The sequence below is a fragment of the Lipophrys pholis genome, assembly GCF_963383615.2.
Source record: "Lipophrys pholis genome assembly, chromosome: 11".
Taxonomy (NCBI): domain Eukaryota; kingdom Metazoa; phylum Chordata; class Actinopteri; order Blenniiformes; family Blenniidae; genus Lipophrys; species Lipophrys pholis.
This window is the reverse complement of record NC_137631.1, coordinates 17,540,228-17,563,389: the sequence shown is the minus strand read 5'-3', so window position 1 is coordinate 17,563,389 and position 23,162 is coordinate 17,540,228. Positions and strand designations below refer to the sequence as shown.

At 41.0% G+C, this 23,162-nt stretch overlaps 2 protein-coding genes across 4 annotated transcripts in view; one reads left to right on the top strand and one right to left on the bottom strand.

The window, feature by feature from the left end:
* Positions 1 to 18,098, top strand: part of ptprq (protein tyrosine phosphatase receptor type Q) — a gene marked incomplete at its 5' end in the record, with an annotated part of 38,414 nt that extends 20,316 nt beyond the window's left edge. The window contains 27 exons of the mRNA XM_080474794.1: positions 809 to 980; positions 2,301 to 2,621; positions 2,712 to 2,987; positions 3,098 to 3,249; positions 3,600 to 3,741; positions 4,526 to 4,801; positions 4,946 to 5,314; positions 6,228 to 6,337; positions 6,540 to 6,726; positions 6,801 to 7,039; positions 7,207 to 7,276; positions 7,622 to 7,780; positions 7,998 to 8,280; positions 8,371 to 8,444; positions 8,536 to 8,635; positions 8,827 to 8,955; positions 10,671 to 10,715; positions 11,332 to 11,358; positions 11,560 to 11,641; positions 12,123 to 12,213; positions 12,377 to 12,453; positions 13,091 to 13,225; positions 13,392 to 13,517; positions 14,278 to 14,423; positions 15,199 to 15,334; positions 17,205 to 17,328; positions 17,507 to 18,098. Coding sequence (XP_080330920.1) covers positions 809 to 980; positions 2,301 to 2,621; positions 2,712 to 2,987; positions 3,098 to 3,249; positions 3,600 to 3,741; positions 4,526 to 4,801; positions 4,946 to 5,314; positions 6,228 to 6,337; positions 6,540 to 6,726; positions 6,801 to 7,039; positions 7,207 to 7,276; positions 7,622 to 7,780; positions 7,998 to 8,280; positions 8,371 to 8,444; positions 8,536 to 8,635; positions 8,827 to 8,955; positions 10,671 to 10,715; positions 11,332 to 11,358; positions 11,560 to 11,641; positions 12,123 to 12,213; positions 12,377 to 12,453; positions 13,091 to 13,225; positions 13,392 to 13,517; positions 14,278 to 14,423; positions 15,199 to 15,334; positions 17,205 to 17,328; positions 17,507 to 17,544 — 4,086 coding nt within the window. The 3' untranslated portion in view covers positions 17,545 to 18,098. The remainder of the gene's footprint in view (positions 1 to 808; positions 981 to 2,300; positions 2,622 to 2,711; positions 2,988 to 3,097; positions 3,250 to 3,599; positions 3,742 to 4,525; positions 4,802 to 4,945; positions 5,315 to 6,227; positions 6,338 to 6,539; positions 6,727 to 6,800; positions 7,040 to 7,206; positions 7,277 to 7,621; positions 7,781 to 7,997; positions 8,281 to 8,370; positions 8,445 to 8,535; positions 8,636 to 8,826; positions 8,956 to 10,670; positions 10,716 to 11,331; positions 11,359 to 11,559; positions 11,642 to 12,122; positions 12,214 to 12,376; positions 12,454 to 13,090; positions 13,226 to 13,391; positions 13,518 to 14,277; positions 14,424 to 15,198; positions 15,335 to 17,204; positions 17,329 to 17,506) is intronic.
* Positions 18,099 to 21,266: 3,168 nt separating this feature from the next.
* Positions 21,267 to 23,162, bottom strand: part of iqsec3b (IQ motif and Sec7 domain ArfGEF 3b) — a 33,800-nt gene continuing 31,904 nt past the window's right edge. The window contains exon 15 of one of the 3 annotated variants that reach the window (XM_080474404.1): positions 21,267 to 22,865. In XM_080474404.1, coding sequence (XP_080330530.1) covers positions 22,446 to 22,865 — 420 coding nt within the window. In that variant the 3' untranslated portion in view covers positions 21,267 to 22,445. The remainder of the gene's footprint in view (positions 22,866 to 23,162) is intronic. The other 2 variants (XM_080474406.1, XM_080474405.1) reach the window with 2 other exon arrangements.

The window sequence follows — 23,162 nt, the reverse complement described above, 5'->3', positions numbered from 1 at the left end:
TTATTGGGTACAACATTCATCAACCTGGCTTTACAGGACAGTAAAAATAGATAGGGCTTCAAGGTTTAAAAAAAAATCTCAATGTAAGAATAACATATGTCAATTAGGACTGCCCAGTGTAGTAGTTTTTAGCGATCTCTCTCCACAGTGTGAAACTCTCCCCTTCAGAGTCCAGGTTCGATTTGGGAGCCATTTTGTGCAGAGTTTGCATGTTCTCCCTGAGTTTGCGTGGGTTTTCTTTGGGTCTTCTCGTTTCCCTACCACAGTTCAGATTCATATCAAATGGTCACTCTAAATTGCCCATAGGCGTGAATGTGAGCGTTTGTGATTTTCTGTCTGTGTTTGCCCTCTGATTGACTGGCCACCTGTCCCAGGTGTAACCTGCCTTCCTGCCCTTACTTAGCTGAGATGGACTCCAGCGCCCCAAGACCATGAATTGGATAAAGTGATGAAGAAGATGAATTAATTCATCGGCTATGCTTCCCCTTGATTTGACTCAGACCAACACCTACACTCTTTCTATATCTCATATTTGTCACTTATCTACCTATTTATCTATTTTTGCTTTTGTTTAGACCACAAGAGACCTAAATAATGTTCTAGCTATATTTTAAAGCATATTTCATATGATATTACACATGATAATTTTTATTTCTTGTCCCTATGTTGTTGTTTGTGGCTTTTCATGTCAGATTCCACTGCATAGATTGAAAATCTAATTGTACAACATATGACGACACTGCCTTGAAAATATAAACACATTCAATGTGTCTCGGTGAGTAATTTGTTTGGGTTTTTTTCCTCTCAGCGGGTTCCCGTGTCAGATCTGCCTGCCCCTGCCTCTCCTGATTCACCCTTCATCTACACTCTGACTCAGCTGATTGGGGGCACTGAGTACACCTTGTGGATAGCTTCCAGCACCGTACAGGGTGATGGAGGAGTCCAGAGCAATCCTTTAACCCTGCTCTTACCAGAGGATGGTCAGTCAGCTACACACAGAAATACCCACGCACATACAGTATACCAGTTTGAACTAGATAAAGTTAATACACATAAAATACTGCACATACAGTATTTCCACACACTTATTGCCAGTAGTGATTCAAAGTCTCACTGGAGGACAAGTCTGCACACTTTTTTTCCAAAACTCTTCTGCTTAAAAAAAATTACATAAAAAGTCTGAGATTGAAAATGTACCGTTCAGCCTGTTAGTAAAAGCAGATAACTGTCTGTCTGGCGAACTGTTCGCTTGTGACACTGTGCTTTGAAGACAGCCAGTTTGTGCATGACAAAAATTGTAAGGGATTAAAAAACTGCGAGAGAAACAGAACTGCTTACAATTTGATGACAGTGAAAAACAAAGCATGACAAGCTTTGAGGGAGTTCATGTTGGTTGATATTATTACGCTTTTGCCACAGAATCTAAAACTTGCATATATGCATTTACTATTAATAGCCCGTTGTTTAGTTCAGGGAAAGAATGGAGCTCTCTTAAAGACGATCTCTTAGCTTTTATGTGATTTTGGGAAAAAAATGGTGCAGACAGTCGCCACAGACTGTCACACATCGTTTATGTTGTATATTGTCGTCGTTTGTTCTTTGTTGGCTGAATAGTTTCAGTCTCTGAATAATTACTGCTCATATTGACTCTGTATCTCTGCCTGTGCTCTAGCTGCCCCACTCTCAGCCAAGCACCGGACCTGCAGGGCACCTTGTCCCTCCTGCTCAGCCAAGCCCAGCAGGGGCTCATTCCCTTGGGCTCAGACCCCACTCACACCTGGCCCCCCCCTCACATCTCATTCATCTTACGGATTTCTCAAGTTTTATCTCCGCTTTCCCCTTCATCTACCCTTTTTTATTTCTACACTGTGTACCGAGTGTTATTTCCAGTGACGCTGAAACAAGAACAGGATGAGTATTTCTATCATCTTTCTACCGTTTCATCCCAGAATTTCGCTGTACAAATTTCTCTCTCCTAAGTGACTGTGAATGTCTCAGAATGAGCTCTTGATTATATGGGGTATTGTTTCAGAGTTGGTGTCTTTCTGTCTTGTTTCACTGTGTCGTGTGTCTTTGTCGGAGAAGTAATGTTTTTACATAATTGTGTTTTTGTGCTGTTGTTTGTTTTGTTGAATATGACAATGCTGACAATAACTTTGACCATGACAGATGGCTGGTGGAGTGTCTCCCTAAAGTGTGACTGTGTATATGGTTGATTTATGTCTTAATGTAATGGCTCATCACACAAACGTATTGATCATGATCAATAGTAAGACTATTCTACTTATCTCTTTCTTCAGTGCCAAGTGGCCCGGTCCAAAACCTAACGGCTCAGATCCACACCTCTTCTATTGTCATCGTGAGCTGGGAACCTCCACTGGAGCCAAATGGTCGTCCCACCTATCATCTCACTTTACAGGAGGCTGGCATCTTCCCTGATATGTCGAGCCAAGGGATTCCAGCTGTCAACAAGACCAGCAAGTTCAGCACGTCTGAAAATGCCTTCCTATTCACCAGACTCCGGAAGTATTTCCCTTATGTGGTCACTGTCGTCCCATCAACTGGTGCTGGCTTTGCTCACAACCATACCAGCACATTGTTCTTCACGACAGATGATGACAGTGAGTGAAGCTACATAGAAAAGAAGATGTAGACCATGGTGTGTGTAGTCATAGTGACACTGACATTTGTGTTGGTGTGTTTCCCTTTAGTTCCCAGTTCTGCTCCATTGCTGGCGTCCACCAAGAACCTGTCGTCGTCCTCCATCGCTGTGGACTGGCAACGCCCTCTGGAGGCTAATGGAGAGATAACAGAGTATACCCTCACTCTGTTTGGCCCCGGGGGCTCCAACACAACATATACCACCAATACTTCGATAATCCTCACCAACCTACTTCCATACACGGCTTACAATCTCACCATTACTCCAGCAACGCGTAAAGGCTCAGGGCCATTTTTGCTGGTGCTTCTCCACACTGATGAAGGGGGTTAGTTTGAAAGCAGGCTCTCTTGGAGCCTAATGAAATCTCATTTATTAAACTGTGTTTGTGTTTGTACCAGTTTATAGTGCCTTTATTTGCCTTACTGTGTGTTTCAGGGCCCATGTCCCCTCCCCTAAATGTGACTGTATACAACTACACTGCTGTTTCTGTGTGGCTGAGCTGGGACCCTCCTCTGGAGCCCAATGGAGTGGTGATAAAGTACGGATTCCAAATCCGAGACCTCCTCACACACGTCGTCACACATCAGGTACTGTTAATTTCACACACTGAAAGCTGCTACACGGTGACAATGATATACACACACACACACACACACACACACACACACACATGCGCGCACACACACACACACACACACACACACACACACACACACACACACACACACACACACACACACACACTGCAGTACAGAGTACACATGAGTTAAGGCCAATTTCACACTCCAGATACCACTTAACCGTAACAATATACCTAGACTCATGCACACATGTGTGCTGATACACAGATATTTTTCACTCTAGTAATCAAGATTGGGTAATTTAATTGTGTAACTCTTTTTTATGCATGTGTTTGTGTGTTTGTGTACAAATGTAGAACTCTTCAGGTTCGTCGACCACAGAGCATCTATTAGGCCTCAGGCCACACAGCTCCTATGAGATAAGTGTATATAGTTACACCAGAGTGGGCCATGGAAATCAGTTCAGCACTCCTGTGACCTTCACAACAAATGAGTCAGGTAAAACACACATAAATAGCTCACAGTAACACAGATTCAGGCTCGTATTCACAATGTGGGGTTTGGTACTGTATTTCTAAACCTAAATTAAGTCTATATGTATTTTTCTTAATTGAATTAAATCAAGACAATGCAATATTATTTTCTAAACATTTAAACAAATACAAATATTTTAATTGGTAAAGCTGAAATATAAGAAAATTAATAAAAGACAGTAATTGATGAAGATTTACTGTGGCTTCATGATGGATCACTGTATTTGATTAAGTATAAGCACTTTAGAGATGTACAGTTTATGTAAATAACAGACGTTTGCTATGATATGTGTGGCACGTAAATAAAGCTCGGTAGATAGGCCATCTGGGTTCAGTAACATAACAATATACGAGTAACTCTTTCCAGGAACAATAGACTATTTCTGAAAAATTGCCGGCTGTCTGACAGAAAAAAACTAAAACATTTTGGCACCTATATGGTAGAAATTACATTAGAATTCTTGTTAAATAGACTTACTTATTTTGTTCAGTTGTGCAGGTACAAGGATCAGTAGTAATATAAGATACAGGTAAGCAATATCTCCATTTTCATTGATTCAGAGTCAGAGAAACTGTGTGCAGCAGCCTTAAAGTAACAAGCAGTAAACTTTGAATTTACAATCAGGGATTTTGTCTTGAGATAAGGCTGAATCACAGCAGCACTGTCACAGTTCTCGCTCTCTCTCTCTCTCTCTCTCTCTCTCTCTCTCTCTCTCTCTCTCTCTCTCTCTCTCTCTCTCTACCTGCAGTGTCTGATGCTGTGGGGAACCTGTCCTGCTCGGGATTGAGCTGGGATTCGATTCAGCTGTCTTGGGAGCTCCCAGCCAACCCTAATGGGCAGATCCTTTTTTATGAGATTGCATTAGAGGAAGACTCGCAGGCCGGCACACACCAGGCCCCCACAGCAGAATACACGTTGGCAGGGCTTTCACCAGACCAGGAATACGCACTCACTGTAACCGCAGTCAACTCTGCAGGCCCAGGAGAAAGTGTAAACTGCACAGCCTCCACTCTCTCCGAGTCAGGTAGTCATTTGTTATTGTACTGTTGTAAGCACTGAGCAGCTTCCTGCACAGCCGATGTAGGGGAAGCTACACCAGATGACTTCAGTGAACTAGTAATTTAATACAGAGTGAATATTTGATTAAATCCTCATTCTCTCCTCACAGTCCCAGCTGCTCCCCGCTTCCTCACCATCTCTCAGGTCACACCTAACAATGTGACACTTCAGTGGGCGCCGCCGCTCTCTATTCCAGGGCTGCTGAAAGAGTACCACATCATCGCACAGCTGCTTTCAACTGTTTGTGAACCAAATATACCAATTAGTGCTCCGCCGAACCCAGAGGAAGATCTGGCCCCAGACTGTGTGGACAACATTGTCACAGCGTCAGTGAATGCTTCAGATGGTGCTGAGGAAAACAGCATCACGCTCCAATCCCTGGCTAAATACAGATACTACCGTTTCAAAGTGGCTGCTGTGACCAACGCTGGAGCTGGAGAATATACACACTGGAATTATGAGCGCACACTGGCTGGAAGTAAGAGCCACAGTGATATCATGACCTTTTTGTGTGAGCTGTGAACCACTGGTAGTTAGTCAGGGCCCGAAGAGTAACAATTATCCAATCAGTAGTTATTTGTTTCCAGGTATAGCATTAAAATCAAGCAAATTGGATGTTTCATTAGTGACTTGAGCAGCAGCCTAATTTAGTTTTTAACATACTTGGTAGCGGAGGTGGTTGGTGGCTGTGCCTGGAAGTTCAGGGCTCAAATCCCACTTAGGGTTATGTCAGCAATGCATTAAACAGTGTGAAACATGCCGCCTCAAACGTGCAGATCATGGTGTGCTGTGGCCACTCGCTAGGAGAGCAGCCGAACGGCAAATTACTACTAAGTAATTACTTTACAGAGACGCATCCTCTTAGCCTCCTTCTAATTCACTCCTTGTGTTTAAGCCTTCCCTTCTCAAAGTCATATGTCACAGCTGAGGTTGTTGGTCTGTTTGTCCCCACCTATTCAATGCAGTAGTCCTCAAACAATATGAGCCATGTAAGTTATTATTATTATTATTATTATTATTATTATTATTATTATTATTATTATTATTATTATTATTATTATTATTATTATTATTATTATTATTATTAAGTTGCCATGATTAAACATGAAAGCTCTAAAACTTGTCTTTGGTACTGCACATGGAAAAATGTTCAAAGTGACTTGAGATGACACATGAGCACAGCCATGCCCTGCATTCGCATCTAAACTATGCAAAATGTTATAAGTGACCCCCTCTACTAATGACGCATTCAGCGAGGCCTTTTAAGTGTTGACATGATAAGTGGCCTTTTGTGTTTTACTTTAGAAAGACTCAGATCCAGTTTGAGTAACTGAGTTTTAGAGAAAAAGCATATATTTATCGATTTGTTTCTCTCATCTCCGAACACACAGATCCTGATGCTCCTCCCCGCAACCTAAAAGTGACCCCTTCTGCCAACAGCCTTCACATTGCTTGGGATGCTCCAGCTGTTCTCTCTGGACCAACTTCATATCTTGTGCAGGTCGCCTCAACAACTCCAATTTGTGACAAATACAAACATGTCACCAATGAACCGTAGAACACAGTTGGATGTTCTCAGTACAGATCATAATGTTCAGAGTTTTTTTAAACAGCAAAAGTATTTCAAAAGCAGGGGACAATACAGAGAATAGCTGGCATCAAACATGCATTTAATGTTTTGTTGAATTCTCTTAATTTGTTAGGTCAAAGGTCCTGGTATGAACAGGACAACCGTCCGGCGTCCAGGAGAGTTGACTACTGTTGTTGTGCCTGACTTGGTAGCTTTCACTCATTACTCTGTGACCATCACAGCCTTCACTGGTCCATTGGAGCAGGCTGGCAGTGATGGAAAAGCCATCGGGCCTATTGAGTTTAAAACACTTGAAGTGGGTAAGTCCACACTCTAAATGTTGGTCGATTGTAAATAGAAACAGAATAATGCTTTTGTTTCATTGTGTCCTTAGAGCCTAAAGATCCTCCCAAAAATGTGAGCGTATCAGTTATCCCAGAAGACGTAAACATGGTGACAGTGACCTTCAATCCTCCAGAGGAACCCAATGGAAAAATCACGGACTACTTTGTGTTCGTGTATGAAAACGATCGGCTGGTCAAGAACATGAGCCTCGATATCACAAGGAGAGACAACAACACACTGGTTGCTGTTATCAGAGGCCTTAAAGGAGGACACACCTACAGCCTACAGGTGAAGAAAAACACATTTATTACACAATCGCAGATGAAACATATAGGGGTCACACTCCTGATAAGAGCCAGATAATCAAACCCTTCCACCTGTCGTCTCTGCTGCTTCACTTTCTCCCTGTGCTTTCTTCGTGTGTGTGCTCCCTGCTTCTTTTCGCTCGTCTGTAGATTTCAGCAAGAAACGGTGCTGGCAGGAGCCCACCCAGCCCACATGTCCAGATAACTACAGGGATCAAAGGTAGGAGCCCATCTTTCCCGTTTGTGCTCTTTAACAGTGTGTAATGCTTCTCTTTTTTTATTTTCTTGTTAAAAAGCAATGCAGCATGAGAGTGAAAACGAGAGCTGCCACTGCACAATATAAGAAATCAGTATGCAGGCTCACACTGACACAGCAAATGAACAAAAACTCAGCGAGATTATAAGTGTTGTCTAGGTGGATTAGCAATTTCCAGTTTTATATCTGATTATAATTAATTAAGACTACATCACTCACCTGACAGCATCTCTCTTTCTGTGTGCGTGCGTGCATGCGTGTGTTTCCTTCTCCTGTACTTCCCTGCGTGTGCACATGTGTGTATTTCAGCCCCAGCAAAGCCAGCCCAGAGACCCCAGGCAGTAATGGGCCAAGGAGGGGTTGCCATGGTAACCCACAGGAGTATCACCATCAGCATGCCTGCCTGTTTCTATAGTGACGACAATGGGCCAATCACAAAAATTCAGGTCATCGTGGCCGAGTCAGGGGGTATGACTTTTAAAATACATTGACAGGCATCTCTTTTACTTGAATAGACTTAAGTGTTGTTTTTTTGTGTGTTTTAAGCCTGGAGTAAATTCACATTATACAGTATGTCACTTTTTGCAAAGCTTTATATGCCTAAATTTAACACCGAAGGGCTTCACTTCTGCAGCAATGTAACTCTGTGCCAATTCTTTTCTTTCCAACTTTCATCCTGTCACAGTGAAGGATATCGTGAACCTGACCAACTGGAAGAATGCATTTTTTCACCGTCCTGCCCCTTACCTGACCGACGCAGGGTTTCCTAACCCACAGTGCTTTCTGGGAGACGGGGCATCACGAATGAACGCACACGTCAGAGCTGTGTCTGCTGACAACCCCTCACTGATGAGGCAAGGCCACGCCGCAGCAGCGACTTATGTGATTGGGGAAAATGAAACCTGTATGGAGGAGAACAACACCGATCATTTCTGCAACGGACCTCTCAAGCAGAACACTGTCTATGTGTGAGTGCATCACATACGCGCACATGCAACCTTGCAGCCATCTTCAAATGCTTGCCTAACGAAGTATGAACCATTATTTTATCCCAACAGGTTTAAGTTCAGAGCTACTAACGTTAATGGCCAATACACAGACTCCGAATACTCAGACCATGTCAGAACAGCAGGTATGATTACAGCAAATTACAAATGTAAATTCTACAATAAAAAGAAGACAGAGTTGTGTTTGTGTTCAATGTTGAATCTTTTTTGGTGTAGTCGATGGGCTGTTGACCAGAGAAGAGCAGATCATTCTGGGTGTCCTTCTGTCTTTTTTCTTGGCCGTGTTACTGATCATCATCATCTGTGGCTCAGTCAAGTAAGTTGCCAACAGGCATTTGTCCAACATTAACATGTTTATCCGACTGTATACAGCACGTCAAGTATGAATTGATGTGCAAATATGGCTAATGTCGCTCTTCAGCTTCAAAAATGAATCAGTTTCCTTTTTCATGGATTCAACTCTGCATTTGTGCTGTTAGTCATCGGTCTGTTTTATTGACATGTCAGGATTCATCAGCGTAAGAAGGAGGGTGGGACTTATTCGCCCAGAAAGGCAGAGATCATAGAGACCAAGTGTAAGCTGGATCAGCTGATTGCAGTAGCAGATCTGGAGCTGAAACAGGAAAAACTCAACCGGTAAGTCTGTGTTCATTTTAATCTGAAAGTGTCCCTCTTGCCAAAAAAACAACGCACCCAGTTTTGGCAGCTGAAGCGCAGCGCACACTACGTGACTTCATGCTTGATTTAGCTGCTCCAGACAAGATTTTAAATCTAAGTCAACAAGAGAGAAAAAAAAATCTCTTCGCCGCAGCCAACTTAATGTGCTCCCCTGTCAGCACAAAAATCTTCAAGTGTTTTGGAGTTTGTGCAGAAAATAGAAGCAGCAGCACTAAGATGCAGACACACACAGCACCGTTGTGACTTTATAATTTATCTTCAGTTCTCGGCAGAACAGACAAGTCATGCTGTCTGCTTTCTCCAACCATCCTCACCTACAAATTTAGCATCGAGCTATTCTCTTTTTTCTTCTCTGGCACGAACTAGTGCACGGAACAGAAAAAAAAAAAGTGCTGCTGCTCTTCACTGACAAACTACAGGATTACTTCAGGTGAGAGACAGTGACATGTTTAACGTTAGTTTTTGTGTCATCACGATCACTGATGGCCCAGACTAAGTGAGAATATCTAAGAAAGAAAAGCTTATAATGTGTGGAACAAGGATTTGTGATTTGGCATGCATACTCCACACAACCATGACTCCTAAATAATTCATGATACCAGGAACCTTAAAAACTACCCAGAAAGCAGTGAAATGGAGCCGTCCATCCATATCCTCATTACTGTCACCACTTTCCAACACATTTGCAACATGCACAGACACAAACACACAGTGTTTTTAAATACCTCCCACATATTAGGGGAAACAAGGTCAACAGCACTCAGTCAGCACACTTTTTTGCCCTAGTTGTTATTTTCAAGATGGTTAAATCACAACGATCAGTGGGTAGAGCAGGTTGTTAAACCAAATGATTGATAACTAAACTGTTCCAAGTGTCAGCTTGCTGTCCTCAATGTGACCAGCGAATGGAGAAGTGATTGTTGAATTAATCCTTATAAAAGCAACCCAAACAGTCACTAAGCATATTGTATGAGTATCTGCACACCTTCCATCCTCAGCATCTGAAGAATACTGTCACCCACGTAGTGACAAGACAAAAAAATAAAAAGCAGCCAGAAATAGTCTATGTAGGTGGAAAATGTTGTCGTCTTCAAGAGGAAGAGGATGAACACAAACATTAAAAGCACAAAATCTTCATCAGAGAAGCTAAATAAATGAAAGTTCTTTCTTGTGTCTGGCAGACCTCCTCTTATCAGTGTAAAAGTACTGTTGAGATTTGTCGTCTTGATTAAACTTTTTTTTTTTTAAATGTAGAATCTGTTAACTCATTTCCTATAAACTGACAAAAAAGGCACTTTCTGAGATCAGTTTTCTCTCCGCTCTTTTCAACTGGTAAAAACATATCGAATGTGAAAAATCATTCACATCAACACCCAATTTATTAATCTTAAGGCTTCATGGGGATTCACGGCGTTATTGTGTGACAGGCATGGTACACCTGGTCAGGCCTCATAATGCTGACACATTACATTCAATTTCCTGACACCTTCTTTGCTTCAAGTACACTTGAATTGTCTCTAATTTGGACAACATATATCTTTATAAACACCCTCTTTTGTAGAGTTTACGCTGAAATAACACACATTCTCTTGTCACTTGCAAAGTTTCCTGCACGCTGGCACCTGCATTTACTCGCTTGGCCTGTGTTTTTCTGCCAATTTTTCTCCCACCAGGTATTCCTCCTTCTTCTTTAGACGGAAAGAGATTTATGTCATCCAGTAAGTTTTTGCTTTTTGCCTGCATGGTTCCTGTTAATGTATAGCTGTTTGCATGTCCTCTGCTTCCTCTGCCATCTCTACATGTGTCATCATGCTATCCATTAAGGTCTGCATCAAATCATCCATCTGTGCTATTTAGAAAAAGCTCTTGTGGTTTGCCTTGACGTTTTACCTGCAGCTCCTTCCTTTTCCATCTCCACAAGCAGAGAGTGCAGCGCGTTGGTGACACTCCTCTGCTTAAGACCATTTTCACCTGTTTATTAAATTCCTATCTTGAATCTTACTTGGAGGGAGCAAATGGTGAACTCATCAATAGCTGGGGGAAGTTGTAGAAGTGCAAAGAAACAGCACCCACACAGGAAGAGCCACATGCCATTGATGGCACTGCTTACGTATTCCTTTAGAGAAAGCATCAAAGTCTGCGGTGGTGTTTAATCAAAGAGGAATTGATTACAAAATAGTTCTTTGTAAAATAACTCTTGTAAAATAGCTCTTTGTTCAAGCATACATTGCTGTGTACCTTCTGCAGTGATAATCCGAACATAACAGAGTGTGGGGTGTGATTATTGTTGGGTTAATTTGTTTATTTTGGTCGATTTCTGCTATTTTTGTCCAGGTTGCTCAGCTACAGGAAATCTCTCAAGTAAGTCCCCTTGCATAACAATATATGTGTATTCAGACAGTAGCTGCAGCAATAGATAAGCATGTACTGTCCTGTTTAGAGTTACTTGCACTCGTGAATAATATTACAAAAAATAGCATATTTTTTGGTATCTGTTTTTTTGTTGGTTTTTTTTTACTTTGCTGTTTCTCACATTCATTGTATTTCTCCCCTCACTGCCAGGCCTGTCAACAAGAAGTCTTTTCTGCAGCATGTGGAGGATCTGTGTGCCAATGACAATGCCAAGTTCCAGGAGGAGTTTTCTGTGAGTGTTTTCCCACAACTTGGAGTAAAGTTTATCAAACCTACAGAGCTTTTAAATACTGATGAAATAACAGAAGATTGCCTGTAATATACAAATGCAGTCAAGCATGAAGGAGCTGCTGGTAAATGGATTCAACTCCAGCTTCTGATAAATGTAAAAGTAAGAGCGATACAATAAAATCAAGCCAAATATTTGGGGAGAAGATAAATTGGAACCAAAAAGACATACAAGAGAGCAGCAGCTTGCAAATGCTAATGTAAATGTGGCTTTTTCTAAATGATACACACTGCATCATTTATGTATAAATGCCTTTTATTTCTAAGCTTGCTTGTAGAAGAGTGAAGGCATTTTTTTCCCCCCTGATATGTCTTTCACTCGAGGTCCAGAATTTTACGTCCTGCTGTTATGAATAGCGTCTCTAAACTTTATCTCCATGTATGTGTTTGTGTGAATACTAATGTGTTATAATGCATCACTGCAGGAGCTCCCAAAGCTGCTGCAGGATTTGGCCACCACTGACGCTGACCTTCCCTGGAACAAGTCCAAGAATCGGTTCCCTAACATCAAACCTTGTATGTGGTCTGACTGAAAATGAGCTTTTCAGGGCTACACTAACTCCAGTAGACCACCGTTGGTTTTTTTGTGCCGCAATCTGCATGTGAATTTTGCCTAGGTATGTTTTGTGTACGACACAGTTAAAACTGAACCACACTTTTCTCACCCTATCGCGTCTAGACAATAACAACCGAGTGAAGCTGTTATCAGAACCGGGCACTGCAGGCTCAGACTACATCAATGCGAGCTTCGTCTCTGTGAGTACCTGCACCGAAAACACAATTATGTTGTCGTAGTTTGTAAAGGTGTGGGCATTTGCTGATATGTGCTCATTATAGTTTAATAATTAAAGTGTGCAACTGTTGCATTTTTCACATTTATGATTTTGCATTTAATCGTGTGTCTCTTTCGATTAATAAAGACTGAGTTTCTCTTAAAAATATTGACCTGTCTTGACCTTGAGTGAACAAAAGGGCATCTATAGTATAACCACGAACCTACTAAGTCTAAAGTGCATTTGGCAATTACTTGCTGTGGAAACACTTCAATGGGAGCAGCCAGACACTTATTTACTTTCCAAGAGAAGTCAGTCCACAACCACCACCTCCCTCACAGCCCAGTTGTCTGAAGGAAATGGTCCCATCTAGTTGGACTGATAGGTAGATTGGGTGGAAAACGGAAGTTACTGTCTGGATGTCTTTTGGGAGCGTACTCCAGTTTAGGAGCAGAGCAACTGAAAGATCTACGTCCTGTGGTTGAATGGACGATTTAGGATGAATGAATGAATGGATGGATGCGTTGATGAATGAATAGAGGGATAGATGGGCAGATAAAAGTTACATACAAGCCTCACAGTTTTGTTCATTTTTTTCATTTTATTTTCCTTCTTTGCAGGGTTACTTGTGTCCTAATGAGTTCATCGCCACTCAAGGTCCTCTGCCCGGCACAGTGGCTGATTTTTGGAGGATGATCTGGGAAACAGGAACTCGCACCATCGCCATGCTCACACAGTGTTATGAGAAGGGCAGGGTGCGTCATGAGAGATTTGAAGATGTTATGAAACACCACTAGTGCCGGCATTCAGAGTGCAGACTCAATTTTGGGCTTTATTCCCAGGAAGGTTATGTCTGCTATGAAGATGTGATGTAAGTTTGTGTGCGTGTGTGTGTGTGTGTTTACGTGTGTGACATTTCAGATTCGGTGTCACAAGTACTGGCCTGAGGACAACAAGCCAATGTCAGTGTTTAGTGACATTCTCATCTCAAAAGTGTCAGAGGAGGTCCTTCCTGACTGGACTGTCAGAACACTGAAAGTGGAAAAGGTGTGGGGTGAATACCATCACAGCAACTAACACACACTCACCAATCACATAAGTGTACACTCACACAGCACAGATTACACAGGAACTGTGCATGTGCCCACTGCACAATGTTAAATACATCAGAAAAACTATCAATAGCATCTCCATTATTTAAGAAATCAAAAGGTATTTATTTATTTTACTATTATTACTTAGGGAACAAAAGAAATCTAAATTTAGTTTGTAAGTAAATCACACCATCCTTACAGATGGTCTTTCTTTGAAAAACAAAACAAACAAACATTCATTTCGTGTATAGTCAGCTTTTTTTAAAGGTAAATCACTACATTTTTACAAGTTACTTAAGTTGCACCTAACTGTGCGTTTATTTATTGTGATTTGCAGGACAAAGGGTATTTCAAATGACGAATAGGCCTCATGGTGGCATTCCAGTCTGTGCAGCGTCAATGTTTCCTTGATTTAGAAACTAATTAATAACAAAGAAAAAAAAAGTGTTTGGTGAATATAAAATAAGTTTTACTAGTTGCTTATAGCAACTTTTGGAACTAGAAGTGATGATAAATTATTCCCATTATTATGATTAGCACGAGCAGTAATAGTATTCAAGATATTTATAATTACAAAATCAAAACTAAAACAAAAGATTGTTCTTCACATCAATCATCATTATGCTCACGCATTTAAAAAAAAAAAAAAGAAAAAAAGTTTTGACTGTGAGTCCACAGTTATATGAGTTGTATTCATTTCTCTGTATGTATAGCACGGGCATTACATCTTGGTTCGTCACTTCAACTACACATCGTGGCCGGAGCACGGCGTTCCGGAGTCCTGCAGCACACTCATCAAGTTTGTTCGAGCTGTCCGAGCACACCGGCACGACAACACCACTATAGCGGTCCACTGCAGGTATGGCATCGCTCAGAGGTGGCAAACAGCAAAGTGTTTGTAATTCAATGCTGTAACTAACATCTGTACTTTATTTCAATTTCTATTTTTCCAGTGACTTTTTCTTTTACTCGCCAATATAGAAAAAAAATACATGTACTTGCCATGTCCTTACATTGTTCAAAACTGGCTCATTAGTTGTTTCAAACTCTACGGATTCAGTGTTAGAGTGAAAGGATAAAGGGATCTGACTGTAACAGTTATTAATACTGAACGAGCAGAATTTAAGAGAAATTATTTTGGATCTGTTAAAGTTCAATTCATAGTATGATACAAGCTGAGTAATGAATTGTCTTTGTTTATGATTAAGCTGGTGTATCTATACTGACAAACTTGGCAGTCCATCACTCGTTATAACATGTGGATATGAACTCCAACACACCCACCAAAGATGTTTTAAAATGCTTTTTAAAAAAATAATTGTATTTTGTGTTATTTAAAAATGGTAATATTTCTTTTTACGTGTGTCCTCTAGTACATTTAAATCTTCTTTTACACAACTATCTGTACATCTACTTAAGTAAAGGATGTGAGTACCTCTACTACCCGTGAATAAAATCTCATATCACTGAATATTTGAGGATTGTCCACCAGAATATTGTTCATTTAATGTGGTTTGATTCCAAATTACATCCATAAAATGCATCTTCTTCTTCAGCTACCCCGACAAATAAGATGTTTGTTGTTGACATGCAGTTGAAATGAGTTTTAAATTTTTTTTTTCATGTTTCCTCAGTGCTGGTGTGGGAAGAACCGGCGTGTTTATCGCTCTGGATCACCTCATTCAGCACGTCCGAGATCACGACTTTGTGGACATTTATGGGCTGGTGGCCGAGCTGCGCAGCGAGAGGATGTGTATGGTGCAGAATCTAGTGAGTTCACACTGGAGAAAGGGATATATTTTAGATTGTATTCTTGAATTTCATAACCTCGAGAGAATAAACAAAATGGAAAAACTGTATTTTATCTTGGGTTGTTCCAGTACACTTAAGAATCATCAAAGACTCACAAATGACAGTGTAGTTGTCCTACTTTTTACTTCTTGCCCCGCTGTGATCCCATCCTCATGAGAGAATATTTGGAAAACTTTCACATTAACAAAGGGAATGACTTGGCGGTGGATTAAAAGAAAATTTGGAGCAGGATTCCCCCTCTTGAACCTATCCTAAAATTACCCCAGTGATTACTTGTAGACTGCTGTGTGAGTGCGTCTCATTGCCTGCTGGGATCCTCTGCCTGGTGCCTGTGCTCATTCTCTGGATCGTTGTTTTAATATTTTGAGATACACTGCACTTTTTTTTTTGTGTCCACGTGTGGGGTTTTCAAGCCTGCTGTGTTTGCAGCTACGGGAGCTGGTCCTCAAAAAACCTCTAATGTTCCCGCCCAGCCCATTAGTATAATGCAGGAACACATCATTCCGATTTGCTTGTTCATGAACTTGCAAACGTTGCTGCAGACACTTCAGCCGGCTACCTTTTCAGGCAGAGGCACTTTGTTCTACTTTACAGCTATATGTCACAATAGAAAGACCATGAATGACAAGCATAATGAGCTTGTCAAGTGAATTATTGTCGTTGCTATGGGGGACAACATTATTCCTCTTGATGTTGATTAAAGCTACGTCACCAGCAGGCTGAACAAAACGCATCAAATAAATGTATTTTGAAATGTCAGTAAAGCAGAACTGCCATCTTTAACACACTGAGAGGTAAATTCCCGCGAATAACTGTAAACTCGCATTCATGCCACGTGCTACGTTTTAAGTATTGTTTGAAAAAGGTCTGTACCCCACCTGGAAGGTGCAACAAGAACATCGCCAGCACGATTTTGTTTCACCCCAAAAGAAAAACACCCTCCTTGTTGAATACCTGAAGATGTTTTCATTATTTCTTGAAGTCATGCAGCTGTTTATGCTTTGAGAATGTGTATCTCCACACTTCCAGCTGACAGCAATAAACTATTCCAAACGAACAAATCCAGTGGAGGGCAGCCACACCAGAGGCAAACATATGCGAGGTGTTTGCTTTTAGTGCAGCTTTATTTGGCCATAAGTACTCGTATGTCACAGGTCACGTCAGTAAAATCATTTTTATATTATTCATGTTGAAGTTTTTGGAAGAGAGTTTGCTGAATCAGGCAGGGAAATATTAATAAAATGGGATGTACTCGGGCCAAGAAGCCTTGATGTATTCTCAATAGGAACAACTTTTCAATGAATAAATGAATCTTTGAACAAACACTTCCATAACTGTGGCTGTTGTAGCATGAAGAGGGAAAATAATATTTATAAGTCACACCTTTGTCAGTGGTTGAATTCTCAAACACAATAGATGCTTCAGGAAGGTGTAAAAAAAATAAAACATCAGTTCCGTTTAGAATCACTTTCCGCTGAGGCTTTTGCAGCGTTTGCAGAATATTGCAAGTGCTTGCAATAAAAATTGAATGTATAAAAAAATGCATCCATTTATTTTAATCTTTCAACGTTCATCTTTTTCTGTAAAAAAAAATACAATGTCGCAATGTATTAGAATATTCATTGAGATCAAAAGTTTTTCCTATTTTTTTTTTTTAAATAATCATCACAATCAAAGGTTTAGAGTACACATAATCCACTTTTTTTATTGATATTCAAGTTTTTTTTTTTTTTATGACACGTCATTTTAATGCTATCACTTAAGCGTGAAATCATTTCAAACTTTGGAGTGGTTTGATTCTCTTATCCCAAATTGTGTGTGTTGTCAGGCCCAGTACATCTTCCTGCACCAAAGTACACTGGAACTTCTGAACAACAAAGGAAACAGCCAGTCCATCTGGTTTGTCAGCTACTCCGCTCTGGAGAAGATGGATTCCCTGGATGCCATGGAGGGTAAACAACAGTTACACACACACACACACACACACACACACACACACACACACACACACACACACACACACACACACACACACACACGCACAAATGCAATCGCACACACACACACACACACACACGCACAAATGCAATCGCACACACTCAAACATTCATACTCTATTTTGGTGTTCAGGTGATGTCGAACTGGAGTGGGAGGAGACCACTATGTAGAAGACTGACCCATGGACACCTGCCCGAGTATTTTCCGGGGTTCCTCGGCACATTGCGTGTGCGCAGACCCTGGACAGGACGACCTCCACCAAGCGGAGTTAAAATGTTGAGCGAAGAGAAGATGAATCGTCTGTTGAATGAGACTTTGTCACTTCACTTTGAACCTTACTCTCAGACGCAGCCCTGTATTTATCGCAGCTCTTGTCCACTTGTTTCTAGATGACAGTAGGAGAAACAAAAAGGGAGTGCAGGGACAGGGACCTTCGGGAACGACAGGGTTAAATGAGAAAGAAGGAGCTGACTGCGAGAGCTCTGTCACATATCTGAGTCCTACAGGTACTTTGCACAAATAGATTTCACCGTGCAATATGATTACTTTATAATGTTGATATCATCTATGTTTTTTAAGATAATTTATTCAGCCAAAATGGTATTGTTTTTTTGGGGGTTTTTTCAGTCCCATTGTAACTCTCTTTGCTGAGGTGTTGTTTATTCCTTCTTAAGTGTGATTTGCAAAAATAAAAGTAACATGCATTTTTCTTTCCTTGATATTCAAAATCCACGCGTGAGATTGTTCCCATCAGTTCCTTGTTTATCTCAGCAGATATGAATGAATGTACTAATACATTTCAAGCTTGCACATCTACTATTGTTTCCTTCATACCTTATATCAGAATTATCTACACACACACATATAAATGAAGAGCTCAAAAGGAACATTAAAATTGTATAGCTAAGAGAACGTGAATATCTTCTCGTAGCTGTGGCCAGTCATACTGCTCAATCTTCATTTTAATAATAAATGACTACATTTTTTGAAAAAGAAACCCACATTTATTTGTATTACCTTCTGCTAAAAACCTAAGAAAAAGGTTTTTTGAATATTTCTGTCCAATCCAATCCATCTCATATTGCTTTACCCGACTGACCCTTGAGACAGTGTGAGAGACAGACCACTCTGGGTGCAGGCTGGATACATCCCATACATGTCATTACAGGGTAACACAGAGAGACAAACACACACAATCACACACTCTTTTGGCTATGCGAGGAAGGAAGCGTACCCCCAGAAAACATTGCACATTGGCTCCTCACAGAAAGGAGGGGAAAAGGGTTTTACCATTACACTGTGCAGCATGTGTCTTTTCTTGGAAAACGTTCTCGGTGTCCCTCGTGTTGGATTCCTACATAAAAATGATGCAAATCCCTAAAATGCATGACACTTCTGATTTACACTATGCAGAATGATTTAATCACTGCAATTTTGCTTTGGCAAAGCATCAGCCAGCCCCAGGAAGTGCACAAATGCACCTGACTGTTGCATTACCTCAAAAATAGAGCAAAACTTGTGTGAAAATAATGGCGACAACAAATTTAACTTGGGCAAATAAAAATTGCAGTCTGTATATTTTGCACCCAGTAACAATCTAACACCATCACTGAGTTGAGGTCAAGGATTATAAGGATTATTTTAAAAGTAGGATAATTAAATGGGCATGCATGAAATACAAAGATTAACAACAAAATATACCATCAACTCAACATAATTTGGATTAGATTGTACATTGTATCTGAGGAGAGTCATATAAATATATGTATGATGCCATGTGAGTGCACATCCTTGGTACAATGTAACTGTTAGGGTTTTCTCTGCCTTTGCAGCAGCTTTCGAATACAAGCCAAACGAAATGTCAGAAACATACCAGTCTACAAAATCTAGAGTAACACTCAGATTGACACCAATGCATAAATGTGACATTCAGAATACATTCACTATTGGTTTGACGTTGGCCTTATTCACTAATTAATGTGCTTACATCCGATGTACGTGGATAACACAAGAACATTGGCACAGACTGATTACCCATAGAGCACTTTCATTCCTCCACTGTCCTCGCGCACCTGGTGCAAATACATCCATTAGAAAGGCAACGAATGGCACGAACGCAGGCACCGTGGAGACATTATTGATGTTGCCGCACACAAGACACAGACAGAGAGTAAAAACTACTTTATTCTTTCATTCTCTTCAAACAGAAAAATTAGAAATTCCATTAGTAAACATGTTGATCTTTAAGAAATCTCCTTTTTAGAAATATTATGAGGGTGCAAAGATTAATGACAGTGCTCCACAGTGAGGATGCAGATTGGTGTCTCCATGACAACCGGAGAAGTCGGGGGGGGGGGCAAGAGAAGGAGAGAGAGAGAGAGAGAGAGAGAGAGAGAGAGAGAGAGAGAGAGAGAGAGAGAGAGAAGTGGTGGGAGGGTAGTGACATCAATCAACCCAACATGCCCTGACAATAATGATACAAATATAGAATCAGACTCCTCCCGTGTACTGTAAATAAAACAAAATATAAAAAAAACAAAGCCAAAACAGAAACAAAACTATCATGCGGTTTTGTACAAGTCAGTCAAGAGTTTACAGTAAACAAAGAGGGGTTGCTGACTTGAGAAATCAAGCAGTTTCTAAGGAAAGTTTAAGCTGAATTTGTTGTTGCTTTGGCAGCTGTGTGTGTGTGTGTGTGTGTGTGTGTGTGTGTGTGTGTGTGTGTGTGTGTGTGTGTGTGTGTGTGTGTGTGTGTGTGTGTGTGTGTGTGTGTGTGTGTGTGTGTGTGTGTGGGTGTGTGTGTGTGTGTGTGTGTGTGTGTACTCACTTATACATATGTATATACTGTATGTTGGTGACTGCACATCTGTGTGATTGAGTGTTTGTGTACAACTTGTGATTTACTGCATGTGTTCATCTATACAGCATAGCCCTTTACACACCTTCACAGGTGACATAACCTTCTCTTAGTAATACTGTAGTAACGTGACATGGTAATTTAATGATGAATGTAAATCTGTAATAATGTCAGTGTTTTGTTACTATTGTACCTGGGGTGTATTCTATAAAAGCTGCCTGTTTTCTTTCTTTCGTAGCAGTAGCATTTAGGACACCCCCTGATATTAAATGCGAATAATAATAACTATAATAACTATATTATCCTTTTTCTTTTAAACTATATTTTCTCTGTACAAATACATACGTAGATACACACACTGGGCAAACCAATCACTTTTTCAGAATAAATCTATATTATCTATTTACAATATATCCAATATATTCTGTGGTGCAAAAGGTACAAGATGTGTTCAGTATGTCTCAGTCAGATGATTTGTGATGTGCTGTACAAACTGGCTCAAGTTCAAAACCATCGAGACGGGACAAACAACACAGTGATGAAATCAATAAATATTCTGTGGACAACTTCAGTCCCTCCCAGTTTAACATTCAGTACATAAATCCATCCCTGCTTAAATTATATATTCATCACTTAAGGAAAATATAGTATGTGGGAGGGGAGGGATCATTTTAAGAGGGACATTGGTCTCATTGGTCTGTGTAGCGTTTTCTCAGGGTTTTTTCTTCTAAGCAAAGCTTTACGGGCAAAGGTGTTGCCTGAGCTTGACCGACATTGTGTGTGCCCCTAACGTTCACGCTACCCTCGCTCAGTAATCATTTTTGGTTCAATACTAGGGATTTTCACATCATAAGATGATGGGCTGTTGACATCCACAAATGTACTCCTCTCTTGCTCTGTGCGAACTTTTGTTTTTGCTCAAAAGTAACTTTGATATTTTCTCCTTTACATTTACAATTACCTGTTTTAAAAATCTATGTTTCAATAAAATATTTTAGAGTTTTAAGTTCCAGCTATTTCTTTTTTTTTTTTATTAGGATTTCTTTTCAGCAATTCAAAAGCAAAAATAATGCAGAGAAAATTTACCTCCTAATAGAAGCCAGTCCCAGATTTTGAAAACCACTGGTCTGAATCTAAATGTGACAGTAGTATACACACGGGATGAAACATTTGGAGTTAATGTACAGAAGGAGGAACGCCTCGTCTGCCCGTTTCAGCCCGTTTTGGATGTATTACTAACCCAACTCCCTGTCGTCCATGAATAAGCAGCCTAAACACACAGCACACAAGCCCTCTGCTCGCAGTAGACTTGGGAGGTACAGACAGGGTATTACAGCCGACTCCTTTCTAAGTTCTGCGAGTGCAACTCCAGAATCAGAGAAGTAACACACTGCAGTGAAGATTTGTGCCAACACAAGTTCAGCAAAATACACACAATGAAATACAGAAATATGATTGTCATCAGGGTATCGTTTTAGGTTCTATTCAGTGAGCAGCAGCACCCTCACCCACTATACTATACTGTACATGACATGGTAAAGCCTTTCACCCTTTTACTCTTCATACATGCTGATTATCTGTTCCCCAGAAAATGCAGGAACAAATAATGCCGTACCCTGGTTGCATCTTACATTATCCAGAAATTTAAAACAAAAAATTGTTCAAATGCAGAGAAGCTGAATGAGCTGGTCTGAGATGATCTGAGTGGGGAATCTACTGAAAGCCTGGACCAATGAAAATGTAAGCGTCCATGTCCAGAACACAAGTTTGTCTTTCATATTTAAAGCACACTCATGTCCTTCCAGGCTGCTTCTCTGGCATTACTTCTTGGTTTGAAAGTCGAAGCTCACAGACACATTTGTTGGACAGGTGACTTCGACAATTGCAAGGTCACCATGTGAGTGACAAATCGAGACAAACAACATCGGCAAATATATGATATGTTGGAGATCAAAGAAAGAAGAAAACGTGTCCCTCAGAAACGCATTCAAAGCTACTCAATGTTTCAATGTTCAAATACAATACGGCTCAGTCAAGATTTTGAATAGATTCTTGGTTTTCTTTTCCTTTCATTTGACTTATACAGGTTTTTTTTTCTTTTTTTTTGCTCTGCTTTTGTCCCACAATTCAGAGTGAGATAAATTGTGCTCCAGCATGAGTACTTTGCTGTAAGTTAACGTGAGCCCCCCCCGGGTCCATAAAGTAGCCGATGACTCAAACGATGCTACGGGAGCCGCTGGAGTTGCGCCTGCGGGTAAGAGGCATAGTGTGATGAAAGGGCATGGGTGAATCAGGTGGGCAGAACTGATGGGGGTGATTGTAAGGTGGAGGGGGAGGCGGGAGCGGGGGTTGGGGGCCGTCTCCCTCTCTGACGCGTACAGGTGTGGACATGGCCGACTGGATGAGCTGGTGGGTGGCTGGGCCTTGGCTTAGGAAAGCTTCCATCCGCCCTCGTCCGCTCTGGTCCACAACAATCACCTTGACTATCTGCTGGCACTGGATGAGAGTTTCTGGGCGAAGCTCCCCGGCCTGGACGGGGCTGAGCAGGGCGGGGGGTGCAGCCAGGGCCAGAGGCGTGGACTCAATGCTGGGCTGGCTCAGCTGATAGGTCTGCAGCCTGTTGTGAATTGACACCTAGTTTAGGAACAGTCAGAGAACGCATGAGGAGTTACCAGCCTGAACGCAGCCTCTACGCAGCCCTCTGGTGTGTTACGCACATGGGCATGCAGGCATGCATGTGGGTTATATGCAGAGCGAGCGCATGCAAAAAGAAACACACACATTCCCTTTTTCTCTCAATCATCTCTTCACATGACATATACTTAATTTCAATCATGTTTCTACACACAGCAGCCCAGTAAGAGAAAATAGGTTGTGGGGTAAGACAATTTATTCTGAAACAATAGCAGGAGTGCTTTGGGTTTTATGTGT